Below are 16,048 nucleotides of genomic sequence, written 5' to 3'. Positions count from 1 at the left end.
AATGACCTCAAGGTACTAAGATCAAGCCCCACATTGGGCTCCTGGCTCTTCAGGGAGTATGCTTTTCCCTCTCTCTCTCTCTCTCTCTCTGTCTCTCATGAATAAATAAATAAAATCTTTCAAAAAATAAATTTTAGCTTATATTTTATGTTACATTTATATGTATATATATGTATATGAGTTCTAATGTTGCTTTATCATACTTCTTTAATAGAAAACAGTATCTCTTAAAAAGAATTAACTTGGAAAAAGGTAACCAAGTTATAGGTCTCATCACTGAGTGTTATGCTATATGTTGGCAAATCGAACTCCAATAAAAAATATATACAAAAAATTTTAAAAACACTAAAAAAAAGTTATAGGTCTCAGTTTTGTGCATTCTTATGCTACCAATGAGAGATCAAAAAGTTGATGGATAATAAACTCTTCTTTAAAAATGCAAATACCATCTTATGGATAATAAAGGCCAATTACAGTACATATTTTAACACTGTAGATTTGGCTTAAGGAAGGAAGGGAAGGGAGGGAAAGGTAATTTTGTACCTTAGGATATTTCTAGAAAGGGAAAGCCTTCAAGGGGTATGTTTCACCCTCAAATGGTTTTTGAATAGTGTAAGGATCAAAAGTAGAAAATAGGAGCCATGGGCCTTGATAAAATGAGTATATAAGGAAAGGCCAACATTCCATAAGGATAAATTTTAATTGCTTCATACTGCAGCAACTATTATCTGTACCTTTAAAAACTCTCCCTTTTTCCTTTCATAGAAAAAGTTAGTGATATTGGCTTTAGATGCTTGGTACTAGTTTGGTTATTTGGCTCCATTTGTTATATGCAATAAATGCAATTATCTGTTTTTATTCAAGAAGAGAATGTTCTAGTTAACTGAGAAATGCCAGATTATATATACATTTTACATTTTCAAGGAATAGGAGTCCACCCAAACATACTGGAACTATGCTAAAATTACTATTGTTTGACTTTTATTATATAAACATCATACCAACATGAAAGAACAAATATTAAAACAAAAATGACTACTCTTCAGAAACATCAATTCATTTCAGTTTCCTGTATTCCTTTTCTGGTTCATGACTTACAGATTAAAGAAATACAGTATAGATAGAAATTGTGTTTTGTTTGTTACTCGGGATTTTGGTGCACATTTACTGCACATTAGACCATTGGGTTGATGCGTTATAATGTCCTCTCATTAAACATTGCAATTTTCTCATTTTTTATGCAATGTTAGTTAATGAAGCTCTTTATTCCTGTAATATATTCCTCTTCTTTTAAATATTTTATTAGAAGAAAATACCGGGAGTACAATTGCTAGGTCAGTGGGAGTAAGCATTTGTATGTCACTTGATGTCTATTGCCAGCTTGTCCTCATAGATACTGTTCCCAGCAGTAGTACATGGATATGCTAGTTTTACCACAGCCCTTCCGGCTTTAGGTTGTGTTTTTTATTAATGTAATTGGTGTCAGTTTGTGCCATCTTGATTTAATACTCTGTTTTTATTATTTAAAGTTAATTTTTAAAATAGAAATCTTTTATTCTTTCTCTTGTTTGAATTGCCTATTCCTATTCCTCTGTCCCTTTATCAGTAGATTAACCCACTATGTTGGGTTTAATATAACCATCTTAGCAACTGAATGCTTAGAAGCTTCCTCTGTGCACTTAGAGCAGTGGTTAATTATGCTTCCAGATAAACCTACTATTGGTTTATTTATTTTATATGTGGTATGTCAAGTGATGAAATACATAACTAGATAATACTCAGTTGTCAAAGGCAAACAAGAAAGCATAGGTCATTTGGTATAGCAAAACTCTTACATTTGAAATTTTGTTCTAATTTTAAAAGAGGATATTTATTAAAGTATTATGCATAAACTGGTCCTTCCAAAAAGTTCATAACCAGAATAATAGTACTGTTCTTTTGATGTTTAATATTTTCTATATGCAGCTGTAGTTGAATGCCAGTAGATGGCACTAATTACATAAACAATTCAACAAGTTAATGAAGAGGGAAAGAAATACGTGAGATTTGTTTTTCAGTTCAAATTTTGGTATGTGTCCCACACTCAATAATTATATGGGAGCTTATTTTTAATAGTTTGTTCTCTCCCATGAGAAAAATAATTAAGCCCAGTTGATTTCCAATTAATTGCTACTAAATTGAAATGCCCAATACTGAGTATTGCTCAAGATGCTGCATTTGAAAAGTTTTGTCATGATAAGTGGGTTAGTTTATACAGTCATGATTGGCTAAATCACACGGTAGGTTAGAATTCATCATAGATATGTTCTGACCTGAGGATTCAGAGGCTATTTATGAAAAATTTTAAGAAACTGCAACTCAAGATTTCAGAGAAAACTGACATTCATTTTCTTTCTCATATGCATCCATAGCAGTTGGCCAAAGACCTCCGCCAGTGGCAGATAAATGTAGATGTTGCAAATGATTTGGCACTGAAACTTCTTCGAGATTATTCTGCAGATGATACCAGAAAAGTACACATGATAACAGAGAACATCAATGCCTCTTGGGCAAGCATCCATAAAAGGTATGAACTACATTATTTCTAAAACTAGTGTTGGCTATAATGATGGATGGGGTGGTGACACTGGGTAGACCATGCAGATTTGTTTTCCTAATCCTGCTAAACTGGAGCTTCGGAGGATCCAAGGTGACAAATGCCATCTAAATTCACAGGCTTAAAAATAAATAAATAAATAAATAAATAAATAAATAAATAAATAAATAAATAAATAAATTCCCAGGCTTCCTTAGTCCTCTAGAATTTTAAAGATGAGGGACCTGAATACTGGTGAAATTAAGTGATTTGCTCACAGTTGCAAAAGTAGTGATATAACTAATAGTTTAGACAAACACAAAATGCTGATTTTTAGCCAGAAGATCCACTTACCAATATATTTTGAAAATTCTATCCAAAGAAATATTGTTCTATTCCACAGTGGCACATGCTGCCCCATTCTTAATCTGACAAGGAAGTCACTTTGGGTTTCATGATGGGATTATAAAGCTGTCCATGGTGCCTCACTCCACATTGTATCTCACTCCACATACTCAATGAGAAAATTTGTGTAGTATAACATGACTCAGAACTTCATTTTCCCTTCTGTATCAATGAAAATTAACAGCTCTTAGAGACAGTATCTCCTCAAAGGAGATTCTCTGTCCACTCTTTTATTATACACTCTTTTAACCCCTGTGCTTTTCTTTTAAAAGCATTTATCCTAATTTTTAAAAAGATTTTATTTATTATTTATTTATTTACTTACTTACTTACTTACTTACTTACTTATTTATTCATGAAAGACACACAGAGAGAGGCAGAAACACAGGCAGAGGGAAAAGCAGGCCTCATGCAGGGAGCCTGATGTGGGACTCGATCCCAGGTCTCCAGGATCACGCCCTGGGCTGAAGGTCACACTAAACTGCTGAGCCACCGGGGCTGCCCAGTTTTATCCTAATTTTAAATAAAAACACGAATTATGTAACTAATTGTTTAATGTTGGTCCTTCATATTAGTCTAAATCCCCTAGGGACAGAGACCCTCTTTCTTATTTGACACATCCTGAGGTCCTGAACCAAGTGATATAACGGAAAGCTGGTAAATTCTTGTTGAATAATGACCGTCTTTTCAAAATGTAGTTACCTTGTTCATGCTATGGTAAATTAAGGATTATTGGGCACTTATTGTTAGTTCTGACAAAAAAGGGGGAAAATGAGTATCTCTACAGTGATGATGAAGACTATAGTGAAGGTAAATAAATTCCAGAAGATGACATGAATTACTGAAGACATCAATTAGGGGGCCTTTATTAAGAAGAAAAGGCCTCCATCGAGGTGGGGCTGGAGGTAAAAAAAACAACAGATTTTAAAACAAGAGCAGAAACTCTTAGGAATAATGAGCTACTGATACACAGAAATTGAGAAAGCAAGTAAATCTTGTAATTGAGTTAGGGATTAGAGTGAAAATTCCTGGGAAACTGGATTTACACTAGTGGTACTGAGGGAAGAGAACAGTTCTAGTCTTGAATTCCAAACAGTGGGTGTTCAGATGGCCATGGAAAAGAAGATTCAACCTAAAGTTGGGGAGTTATGTTTGGGGCCCTATCAAATGGACCCTGGTGGGGAAAGGACAAGCTTGAATAGGGGAGTGATAATTGGAAAAAATTCTAAAAGTTATTGCCTCCTCTCAGTGGCAAGATTTTAATTTTCTGTTTCAAATACAGATCTGGTATCTGTTGAGTTCAATAAAGGTAGATTAGGCTTGGGATGACTTATGCATATGTGAGCTAATGTTATCAGAGACTCAATAGTTAGATCTCAATGGGAAATGCTTGTTTCTCAAAGAGAAGCCTCTTTGGGAAAGCAAATTAAGATCAGAAATGAATTTGGTGAGTTTCTGGAATGTAAGCTAAAAAGGGGCCAAAAAGAAAGCTTGTTCCTGGTATAAAACTAAGGCCAGGGTGGGAGGTCTATCCCATCTGTGCTGCCTTTTCTGGAAGTCCCATGTCTCCACATTCCCATGCTCCTCCAATGTCTAAGTGGCTTTCTCTTCTTTTAATCAGTTTCTTAAGATCTTGGATTCTTCAGAGAAGGGGCTCCCAGTTTATATTTTTTGACTTGGTGCCTAAAAATCTACCACCTAAGGAAGGTATACAGATATGTCTCCAATGGGTAAAGTTAAATAGAATGTTAACAGCCAAATTACATTTTCCACTGGCCCATATAGAATCAGAAGTTTGCCAAACTAGTTTTGATTCATGCCTCTATAGTTCTTCTCATTCCTTTCTCACGTGTACTCTGTGAAAATCCATCCACATGTGTCCTTTTAGTCCACTGATGACTATCCATTTATGCCATTTGCAGCTGACAATGATCTTTTGACTTTCAGACCCACATATCCTACTGACTTATTTCCATTTGAATGTCCCTCCCGCAATCTCAAACTGAATGGGCCCAAGGCTGAACTCATTTTTGCCCTCTTGCAACCTTTTGCTCCAGATGCAGCCTGCTTCTCTTCCCATGATCCCTCTCCAGTGAACGTTACCAAAGCCCATTCAGTTGCCAAATTGAAACTCATGCTTGACTCTTCCTTTTACAACCCCAATAGCTAGACTATCACAAAGCTGTTTAGTGCTGAAATAGCTTTCAAATCCAGCCACTTCTCTTTATCCTTCCTCCTCAACTGTCAAGTTTTGCTTGAATGACTACATCATTCACCTAACTGGTGTCCCTCCTTCTAGTCTTCCTGCTCCCTATCCATTCTCTACACGACATGCAGGCTGATCTTTCTAAATACAATATATTTATGTAGCTCACTCTCCTCTGACTTTTAAAGCCTTTAGTGGCTTATCCATTATTTTCTTAAGACAATCCATACTCCTTTAAATGATTTTGAGGTCTTGTGTGATTTAGCCTTTCCTTAAAACTACAGCCTGATTTTCTACTCTTCCTCAGTCTCTCCTCCCAGGCCCCCCACGTATACTTAAGTAACATTGAGCTATTTTCATTGTACATGTACTCATTGCTATGCTCTATCTTCTCTACTACCTCCTGACCTGATATATATGTATTATTCCTTCTTCTTTGCCTGGTTGAGTTCTATTCATTATCCAGGCCCCAGTGTAAATGCCAATTCCTTCAGGAAGCCTTTTCTGACTATCAATCCCTAAGCGCACATTCTTTAGGCCCCCTCTATTATAGAGTTACCTCACTCCTTAAGTGTTTGCTTTGTCTCTTCTGAGAATATTGGTTCTGTGAGGGTATTCACATGGGCTGCTTATCTACTGTAATACCCTGCACTTAGCTTTGCACTTAGTAACTACCCCCAACACATTTTTTATTAAATAGGTAAATGAACAAGTGAACAATAACTAACTACAAGTGTTCTGGTGTGCCAATAACTCAACACAGGAGAAAAATGTATCCATTAGGATTGCTTTCCATTTCAAGTAACAGAAAACCCACGTTCAGTAGCTTACAGAAGTCTATTTGTCTCATTTAATGAGCAGATCAGAGGTAGGCAGATGGCTGACATTGGGTCAATGGCTCAGCATTATCAGCCCTGACGTCTCCACGTTCTTCTTGGTATCTCCCTCAGAACATGTGCATTCCAGCAGGAAGAAAAAGGAGAAGGGGTGGTGCTTGTATCAGGAAAGCAATGGGTTTCCCAGGAAATTTTGGACCAGAACAAAACAACCTCTAGTAGTTGGTAATTGGGGTTGATTCAGCCAATAGAGAATGTCTGCCTCAAAGGGGGTGAAAAGAATAAACTGGTAAACTGGCATACAGTAGCTGGATAGCATTAAGTTTCCTGGAAAGATAACCAGTCAGATCTTTGTGTAAATAGAGTATATGCAAGTAGCTCGTATATTGATGTATGTTGTATTTATATATTTACATAAGATCGTAAAACAGTGGCCATTGGGGCTTGATGGTTGTTCTGGTCAGTGTGAAAGGTTTTGAGGAGAGCTGGATTCTCTACTAGCTAATGATACCTTTATATTCAAAGTTCACATTCTGTGTACACTATGTGTGTCAACTACAGATCAAACCATATTCTACTTGACTATGACTGATCTTATTTTACATTCTTACAGACCTTGTGCCTGATGGGTAAAGGACAAGAAAACTCTTTATATGATTCTTTGTCTTTTGACCTTTTTATCTAGTGTCTTGCTCGGGTAAACCTAGCACTGAAGTTACATCATCATCTTCATCTAGATTCATGCTATCCAGTAGGGTAGCCAGTAGCCATGGGTGGCAATTTAAATGTAAATTAAAATTAAGTGAAATTTAAAATTCATTTTTCTCCATATCATCAGCCACCCTTTAAGTGCTCAAGAGCCACATGTAACTAGGGACTTCCCCATTGGACAGTGCAAAATAGAGCATTTCCATCATCACAAAAAAATTTTATTGGCAGTCCTGCTCCAGATTATCTTTGTCTATGTTCAGCTAAGCCACTTAGGGCACATTTATAGCAATTTATTATAAATAAAAAGTGTTTCTTTTACAAAAGGGTTCACATTATTTTATTTCCTTGTTTCTACTTTATATCTTTTATTTATTCACTTTATAGAGTTGGTATTTAAAGTCTTGAAAACTACAGCTATCACAGGGTATAAACACTTCCACTTTTATTGTTAATCTTATAATTTTAAAAGGGGAAATTATTAATGTTGATATTTGGGTTATAGATATATCTCATATTCAAAAAGTACCTATAAACAAGACTTTTTAGGTAGAAGGGACTCTGCCAGAAGCATTCAGATTACATTATTTCTCACAGTTTAGGTTTTCCTGCAGAACACTAATGTATAGCCTGCCCTGAAATTTTTAGTCATATAGAGGAATATATACAAAAAATCTGTACATTTGGAAGCCTATTTAAAGCAATAAAATCTTCAATGCAGTTTCCAATTGTTGAATAACATGTGAAAACTGTAACTTGGAAGAATTTTACTTTGACTTTATATACTGATAGGCTGTAGTTTTGAGGCATAATCAAAAACAAAAGTGAGTTGAAGCATTGGGTGGCTCAGTTGGTTAAGCCTCTGACTCTTGGTTTTGGCCCAGGTCACAATCTCAGGGTCATAGGATGGAGCCCTGCCTCAGGCTCCATGCACAGTGTGGAGTCAGCTTGAGATTCTTCTCCCTACATTTTCCCTCTCCCCTCTGCTCCTCCCCTTGCTTGCAGACATTCAGTCTCTGTCTCTGTCTCTGTCTCTCTGTCTCTCTCTCTGTCTCAAATAAATTCATATGGATAAATACAAATAGCCATGTGTGCCTAAAAGGAATTGATCTACCATTCATGATTAAAAGAAAAGGCTACTTCTCAACTAAATTCTGTAGTTTAACAATTTGGATCAGGATATAGATCGTCACTGTGACCTATGTAGGAAAATATTTTGTTTTCCTTATCATATTCCTTATAGAGTCCATGTTAACATATAAAGCCAGAAATGAGGGCCTCTCTGCAAGTTCATTTCTTTCCCTTCAACCTCTGCGAATAGATATGAATTGTTGAATTCATAGATGTGGTATTACAAATTATTGTGAGAAGCCTCTAAGGATTATATTTCAAGGACTGCCATCTGGCTGATGACTTTATGATGACACTGTCATGAGATTTCATTTCCTTATTTCTATTCCAGGATCACTCTTTAAACAAGAAATGAGCATTAACTCTGAATTGTCTGTCTGTAGCTATATGAGGGCTTGTACATCTACCTATCAGCCAGGAGTGAACTCATCAAGTAGAGGGCCTGGTCCTAGTGTCAGAGGGTCCAGAATGGCTGGAACTTCCTCAAAAAAGCTCCCAGATACCTGAAACATCTCTCTAGGTTCTAAGAAAGATTTAGAATAACTATGTGTACATGCACATATGTGTATATGCATGTGTATACATGGAAAAATGCTCTTCCTTAAAATAACACCTTGGTATTCTCCTGTTCTCCCTGATAATACATTTCACATTTTAATAATCACAATGAATAGTTGATAAACTGAAAAATTATCACCAGTATTCACCATCTTTGGCAACCATGAAGCATGCATAAATTACTCCTTGTTTCTCTATTCCTAGGTCCTTTCTCTTTTCCACTTTAAAGAAACATGGAAAGGGAAAAAATATTGAGCCCTATTGTGTGTGCAGCAAAGAGCTATTCTAGCTGGACATTGAGTCTCTTTCAGATTCTCCAGCATATTTTTGATAATTGTTCTGCTTTTTTCTTCTGGGATCATCTTTTTTTTTCTTGCTCCTCCCCTTCAGCCAACCATCATGTCGAAGTCTCCCTCATTCTACAAGAACTTTCTTAGACTACTGTCTTTTCTAGACAGCTGTGCTCATTTCCTCTTACCATATATTTTTTTTTGTCTTTCTGAAACCATCAGAATTGTTGAAGCAGTAACTGGGATTACTGTTTCCTATTCTTCAGCTCCTGGTTATGCTTTGACCCACTCCAGCCTGGCTTCTCTGGCACCACCACTTTGTTTTATTGAAAATGGTGGCTCACAAAGATTGTCAGTGACTTTTCCAGTAACTAACTGTCCTATTTTTACTTATCCATCTACTTGACTTCATTTTTAACATTGGTCCTGTCAATCAACTTGACTGGTTGAAACTTTCCCTTCCTTGGTTTCCAGAATGATATGGTCTTGCAATTCTATTTTTTCTAGTCATATAGTAAGAATGAGGTCCTTGGCACAATGCCTGGTACATAGTAAGAGCTGAGTGAATGTCATCTGTCACAAATATCATAAGAGTTCATTTACTCATTCAAAGAATATTTTGGTGCTAGGAAGACTCCATTCTTGGTACTCAGTATAGAACAATGAAAATCCCTACCCTCGTGAAGCTTATATTTTGGGAAAAGGGTAGGAAGCAGACATTAACCAATAAGGAAGTTAAATAGTTGGTATTTCAAGCTGTGATAAGTGCAATGTGGAAACAAAGAAGGGAAATACTTGAGAATAAGTGTGTGTGATGGAAGAGAAGTGCAGTTATTTAAATATGGTGGTTAAGGAAAGTCTCATAGAAAGTGTGACACTCAAAACAAAATTTAAAGGACCTGAGGATGTGAGCCATGTGGATAATTGGAAGAAGAACATTTCAGGAAGTTCTAGTAAGTTAAATGCCATGAGCCGGGAGTATGCTTGGCCTTTTGGATGAACCTTAAAGAGACGGGTGTCACAGGAAAGGGTCATACAAGCAGGAGTGTGGTGGACAAGGAATTCAAAGAGATAAGAGGAATCTGATTACATCAGGCCTTATAGGTCTCTCAGAGGACTGTTGTTTTCACATTGAATATGATGGGACTCATTGGATGGTTTCGAACAGTGGAGTGGCATATTATTACTCACCTGCCCCCTCTGTTTATTACAATACACTGAAGGGAAGTAGTGAAACCATTAGGAGACTGTTATAATTCGGTCACAAGAGGACTGTGGCCTGGGCCAGAATAAAAGAAGTGAATGTAGTAAGAAGTGGTTGGATTACACTCTATTTTGAGGACAGAGCCCAAAAAGTTTTCTAATGGATTAGATTTAGGTGTGAAAGAAACAGAGGAATTCAAGAAGACTGCAGAGTTTTTACCTGAACAACTAGAAGATGGCACACTCATTTTACTAAGATGAAGAAGACATCAAAAGCAATATATCAGGGCACCTCGGTGGCTCAGTCAGCTAAGCCTTGACTCTTGATTTCAGCTCAGGTCATGATCTCAGGGTCATGAGATCCAGCCCTTGTATTGGGCTCTGCACTCAACAGGGAGTCTGCTTGAAATATTCTTGATCTCTCTCTCTCTCTCTCTCTCTCTCTCAATCAATCAATCTTTAGGGGGAAAAAAGCGACACATCCTAGGAAGAAGATGGGGATGCGTTACTTTTGATGTGTCTGTTAGTGCATCCAAGTGGAGATGTGGAGTTGTTAGCTGGATATAAAATCTTAAATTCCAAGGAATGGTCGTGACTCGAGATACAAATTTGGAAGTTGTAACAATAATCTATATAGGCTGTCTTTGCTCTGTATATCCCTTAAATGTTGGTGTTCCATTGTTAATTATTTCTTTTCTCCATACACATTTCAAGTACTTTCATCTGTTGGCTTCAACTACCATTAAGACTTCTCAGTTTTTATTTCCATCTTCTATCTTTCTCTCAACCTCCAGAACTGTACTTACAAACACCTACCATCCATTTTCATCTGTCCATCCTACAGGCTCTAGATTGTCTAAAGGAGAAGGCATTATCTGCCGCTAAAACATTTCAGTGCAGTTTAATGACTTAATTGTCTCTAAAACTGGAAACCTAAAAGGAAAGAATTCCTTCTACTCTGCTTCTCTGCTTGATTGATACATGTATTAAATTGACTTCTAAACTATGCAAATTCTACTTCAAAAATTGTTCTATAAACTATCCTCTTTTCTTCAGCCCTATTGCTAATTCATTCTAGAGCCTGTCCACATTCTATTTCAGAGACTGTGACCACCTTTGCTCTGTGCTCCCAGCCATTGGGTCTCCACACTCATTTGGCCTTCACACTGGCCTCAGAGTGATTTTCCTTAAAATTAATCTTCAGGTTTCCCTTTGCTCCCAGCAGTCTTTCTTTTTCCTCCTGAGACCTGATGGATGATATTTACATATGTGATGTACTCCCAAAAGCATACTGAGATTTTTCTGAAAATAAAAACAAAGAAGTCAATAAATAAACTTGATGTTTTTTTAGGGAAGAAAAACAAATAGTATCACAAATTTTTGCTTATTTGGCAGTTTCTTTATTTAGCAGAGGGACAGGCATGTGAACTTCATAAAAGAGTCTTATGTTCTATCTACAAATGCTGGCCCTTATAAAAACATTTTCAGAATTCTTTTTCTGGAACTACCTGGGGACTATTTTATGAGCATCAGAAGATTGTTGTATTGTTGTCTAGCCACACCTTGTGTTTGCTCAATAATTGGACTCTGTAATCATGAATTGAATGAAATAATTAATCAGATGTTGAGTACTAAATGACTTCGGATTATTCCAAGAAATTTAAAGGATAAGATTTGCTGCTGCCCTTGAAGCTATGTAAAGAATGTGATATGATGCTAACAGGACATTTGTTTAAAATACAACCTCTTATTAAGTCAGGGACTGCCTGTGATATATTTGTAGCATAGTCATAAATATTAAAGCAACAAATGACCCTAAGGACACCAGCTCAAACTTCTCAATTTAGAGTAGCCTATTTTTAATCCCTCTCATGTGAAATATACTATCTAGTCCATCTTAGGGACTAAAAGGATTTGGTACATTAAAATATCTAATCCCTTAGCAACTCCTTTATGTATACTTCTTTTGGCAGCATGAAGAAGTTTCTTTTGGCTCTTCAAGAGAGTTGTGTGTGTGGTTGTAAGGCACTCCACTTTTTATGCTGCAGAGACCCAATCTTTCCAACTGATTACAAAGTGCAAGCATTCTCGCCATGTTACAACAGAGTAATATAATACCTGTAATGCAAAACCTTGGGGCTCTGGGCCAGGGAGTGTCATGATCCATATGGATCTAAAATGTTCTTGGTTGTAACTGCCTGCTTCATTTTATGTCTTCTCCTTTAAAGTAATTAGAATGTTTTTTAGCTTGCAGAGATTGCACACAAAGGGAGACATTTGGAACCATATCATTGGTGATTTACTGGTGTGGAAAATTACCTGGTTATGTAGCCAAATGGCCATTTGCATTCGATCTCAGTTCTGTAGTCCTAAACCGGGCTCTACCGCACACCAAATAGATGCTTGGAAATGCCCCTGTATAGTTTCCCAAGGAAAAGACTCCAAAACTAAAGATAAGTTATAATTGTTTCCTAAAGGAAAATTATAGGTCACAGATGGGCCTTTCTTGTCTTCATTCATAAATCTAATATTTTGTTGTCTAAAGTTAAAACAAATGGGAGAAATTTTCCCTTACTTAGTTTCACTGAACCATTAATATTAGCAACAGTATCCATTATATTACTTTTCAATTATATCCATGTTTTTCATTTTGTTTGCATTGCTATCACCCTCAAAAAACTCTTTAAACAAAAAAAAACTTTTTAAATGTAATCAATAAAATGTATAAATTAGCTAGTTTATTCTTGTTATTTTAATAAATCGATATCATCATCATTTGACTCATAATTTTATCTAACATTCATATAGTCTAGGGATCTTTTGGCTTTATTCAATTTATAACAGGAATTTATTTTTTTTCCTATAAACAGTTAATTTAAATGCATTCTTTATTTCTAAGAATGAAGCAAATAGATACTAGTGAGTTTTGTGAAATTTAATCTTTTCAGGTTTTCCCCTAAAAAGGGGTCATGTAAGCACTTCTAGGTGGTGGTCAACAGCTGAGCTTTTATGTAGCTTCCTTTTACCTGTTGGGACACCTAATACCATCCCCAATTTAGACTCTTTAGCCAAGAGTCTAACTCTGGTCCTTTATCTTACACAGAATATTTTCAGATTCTTGAGCTGAACAAAATATGAACTGCAGCCACTACTTACTTCCCATCCCAGAGCCAAAGAGCCACATGTCTTCAACCCTGCATGCCATTTTGTGTTCCTCTGCCACTTCTAACTTATGGGGCTCTTTATCTTGTTTCTGAGTTCAGATTGTTCCTGTTTGATTTTCTGTGTTGATATTTTATCTATGATTGTTTTGTGTTTAGAATCTACTTCTATATTTTGAAATAATTTTCCCTAATATAAAGTGAAACTTATCTGTTGTAGAAAATATTTTAAATTTAGAGATAGAGATTTACCCTTAATATTTTTTAGCATTTTCTTGCATGATATTTCTGTAAATATATTTTTTTGCCTATCTTTCTTTTATTCCCAACTTTTTAATAGTCAAAAGTACTTTTGGATAGGTTTTTTTTTAATTCTCTACTACATTTTTGTTGGCAAGGTAATATGCAGGTAATATCTTTTCAAGAAAAAATATTGGGGGTGGGGGAGGAATACTTCCTTGAGGTATATGGTGACTTACTAAATAGGCAGGAACAAAAGCAATACCCTTATTACCCCTATGCCCCGAGCCAGTGCTTTATGCTCTGGCCATTCTGCCTAGCATCAGCATTCACCTGAAGACATGAAAACCATTTAAATTAGCCAGTAAATCACATCCCCATGCAGAGCAGCAGTTGTATGTTCTAACTATCCTCTGAGATTCAGCTTCGCAGTTAGCTTCATCAAATCCCTAATATGACACTCATTATATCACTCTGTGTCCAGTTAGTGTCTTCATGCTACAGAGCATTTAAACCAAGTCAAACCACTCTATCCCAAGCACCTGTAGAGATCATAACCTACATTGCATAGACTGATGGCTATGCACACAATTCCTGAGGAGTTCTGTTTTTCTTCTGTATCACAAGTATTTTAGGTCTACTTTGTTATATTGAGTTAGCTATTGAATATCCATTTTATCACAACCTCTTTTTTAAAAATATTTAAGTAAAAAAAATGTACGTGGGTGGCTCAGCGGTTGAGCATCTGCCTTTGCCTCAGGTCATGATCCCGGGGTCCTGGGATCAAGTCTCGCATCAGGCTCCCTGCAAGGAGTCTGCTTCTCCCTCTGCCTGTGTCTCTGCCTCTCTGTGTGTGTCTCTCATGAATAAATAAATAAAATCTTTTAAAAAATATATTTAAGTGAGGGGCACCTGGGTGACTTGGTCCATTAAGCATCTGCCTTTCAGCTCAGTTCATTGTCCCAGGATCCTGGGGTCGAGCCCTGCATTGGGCTCCCTGCTCAGTGGGAAGCCTGCTTCTCCCTCTCCCTCTGCCCCTCCTCCTGCTTTTTCTCTCTCTCTCTTTCCCTTCCTTTGTCAAATAAATAAATAAAATATTTTTTAAAAAATATTTAAGGGGCACCTGGTGGCTCAGTCAGTTAAGCGTCTGCCTTAGGCTCAGGTCATGATCCTGGAGTCCTGGGATCAAGCCCTAGGTCCGGCTCCCTGCTTGGGGGGAGCCTGCTTCTCCCTCTCCTTCTGCCTCTACCCCTGCTTGTGTCCTCTCTCACTCGCTTGCTCACTCACTGTCAAATAAATGAATAACATCTTTAAAAATATATATATTTAAGCGAGACAAACCCTCCATCAAAATGCCCAAATACAACTTTCATCCTGAGGCAAATTAGATAAATAATAATCACGAATTCGTTATTATTCATGATTTTCATGGGGGTTTTGGTACTGAGATGTGATTTATTATTATGTAATATGTAAAGAGTGCCCAAGCTGCTTATTAAAATAGAAAAGCCAAAATGGTATTGTTCTTTTTAGCTATCAGTATAAGCCACGACCTCTCCTTAGAGCTGGTGTTCCAAACCAAAATCTCCGACTCTGAGGCCTGCACCCCCTTCATAGCTGTTTAATGGATACATATCAACTTGGAAGGAGGTTCTGGCAGCTTTTCACAGTAATCTAATCTCAGCTCTGTCCTCTTCAATATTTTCATCAGTGACTTGGATGAAGACGTAGATAGCATTCTTATCAAATTTGCCAATGACACAAAGCAGGAAGGAGTAGCCAATACAGTAGACAAGAGTATCAGGAGCCAGAAAGATTTCAACAAATTGGAGAGGTGGGCTGAATATTGAAAGATGAAATGGAAATAAAAGGCACTCCACTTGTGTTTAAAAGTAAAATAAAAACAAAATCCAACTGACTTAGACTGGCCTCCCTGGAAACAGAGGAGAAAACTCCATAAGGTGAAGAACTGTGTGCAAAAGGTTTGTCAAAGGGTTTTTCCATAAGATAATATGTGGAAGGTTGTGACAGATGTAGGATTGGGCAGAGAGGAAAAGTTAACCTTCAGTGAATCTGAGGCCTCAGCAGATGCACACGGGAGTTCTAGAACTTGCAGGACCCTGTCAGAGACATCCTGAATGGAGGCAAGGTGGCTGGGCCTTTCTACGCTACAGCCAGCCACTTATTGGTTCTGGATCACCAGTGGAAGAGGGCTACCTTGGTTAAAACAGCTACCTACAGCTGAGGCCAATTTCCAGTGAGCAAGGCAGCTGTGGGCAGTTACCAACCAATATTCCCACCAGATAGAGCATGGGGTCTTAGCAGAGTATCAAGATATACAATACCCCAGTGTTACTCAAAGTGTGGTCCTTAGATTAGCAGCATTGGTATCGACTCTGACCTTGATATAAAGGCAGATGCATGGGTCCTACCCCAACCTACTAAATCTCAGAATCTCTGGGTTGAGGTCCAGAAAACTTTTAACAAGTTCTCAAGTCTCCAAGCCATTTCTAAACATATTAGGTTGAAGAACTACTGCACGATGCCAACCAAAAATGTTCAGAGGGGGAGATAACACAGGACATTATTGACAGTAATCTCTCCTGCCTTCATTCCCACCCCCCATCCCCACCTACAACAACAAAGCAATGAGAAAGGATAATAACTATGGGACATTAGCCTGGGTAAATTCAAGCATATAATGTAGACCTAAGAACTTACATTTCAGCTCAGTA

The 16,048-nt window shown here is 37.2% G+C and overlaps 1 protein-coding gene across 7 annotated transcripts in view; it reads left to right on the top strand.

The window, feature by feature from the left end:
* Nucleotides 1–16,048, top strand: part of DMD (dystrophin) — a 2,426,617-nt gene that overhangs the window by 1,909,184 nt on the left and 501,385 nt on the right. For all 7 annotated transcript variants that reach the window (XM_072743155.1, XM_072743156.1, XM_072743160.1 and 4 more), the window contains one exon: nt 2,412–2,566. In XM_072743155.1, the coding sequence (XP_072599256.1) occupies nt 2,412–2,566 (155 nt within the window). The remainder of the gene's footprint in view (nt 1–2,411; nt 2,567–16,048) is intronic.

This window comes from Vulpes vulpes, chromosome X, assembly GCF_048418805.1.
Source record: "Vulpes vulpes isolate BD-2025 chromosome X, VulVul3, whole genome shotgun sequence".
NCBI classification, from domain to species: domain Eukaryota; kingdom Metazoa; phylum Chordata; class Mammalia; order Carnivora; family Canidae; genus Vulpes; species Vulpes vulpes.
Note: the sequence above shows the minus strand (reverse complement) of the source record. Positions and strands in the feature narration are given on the sequence as shown.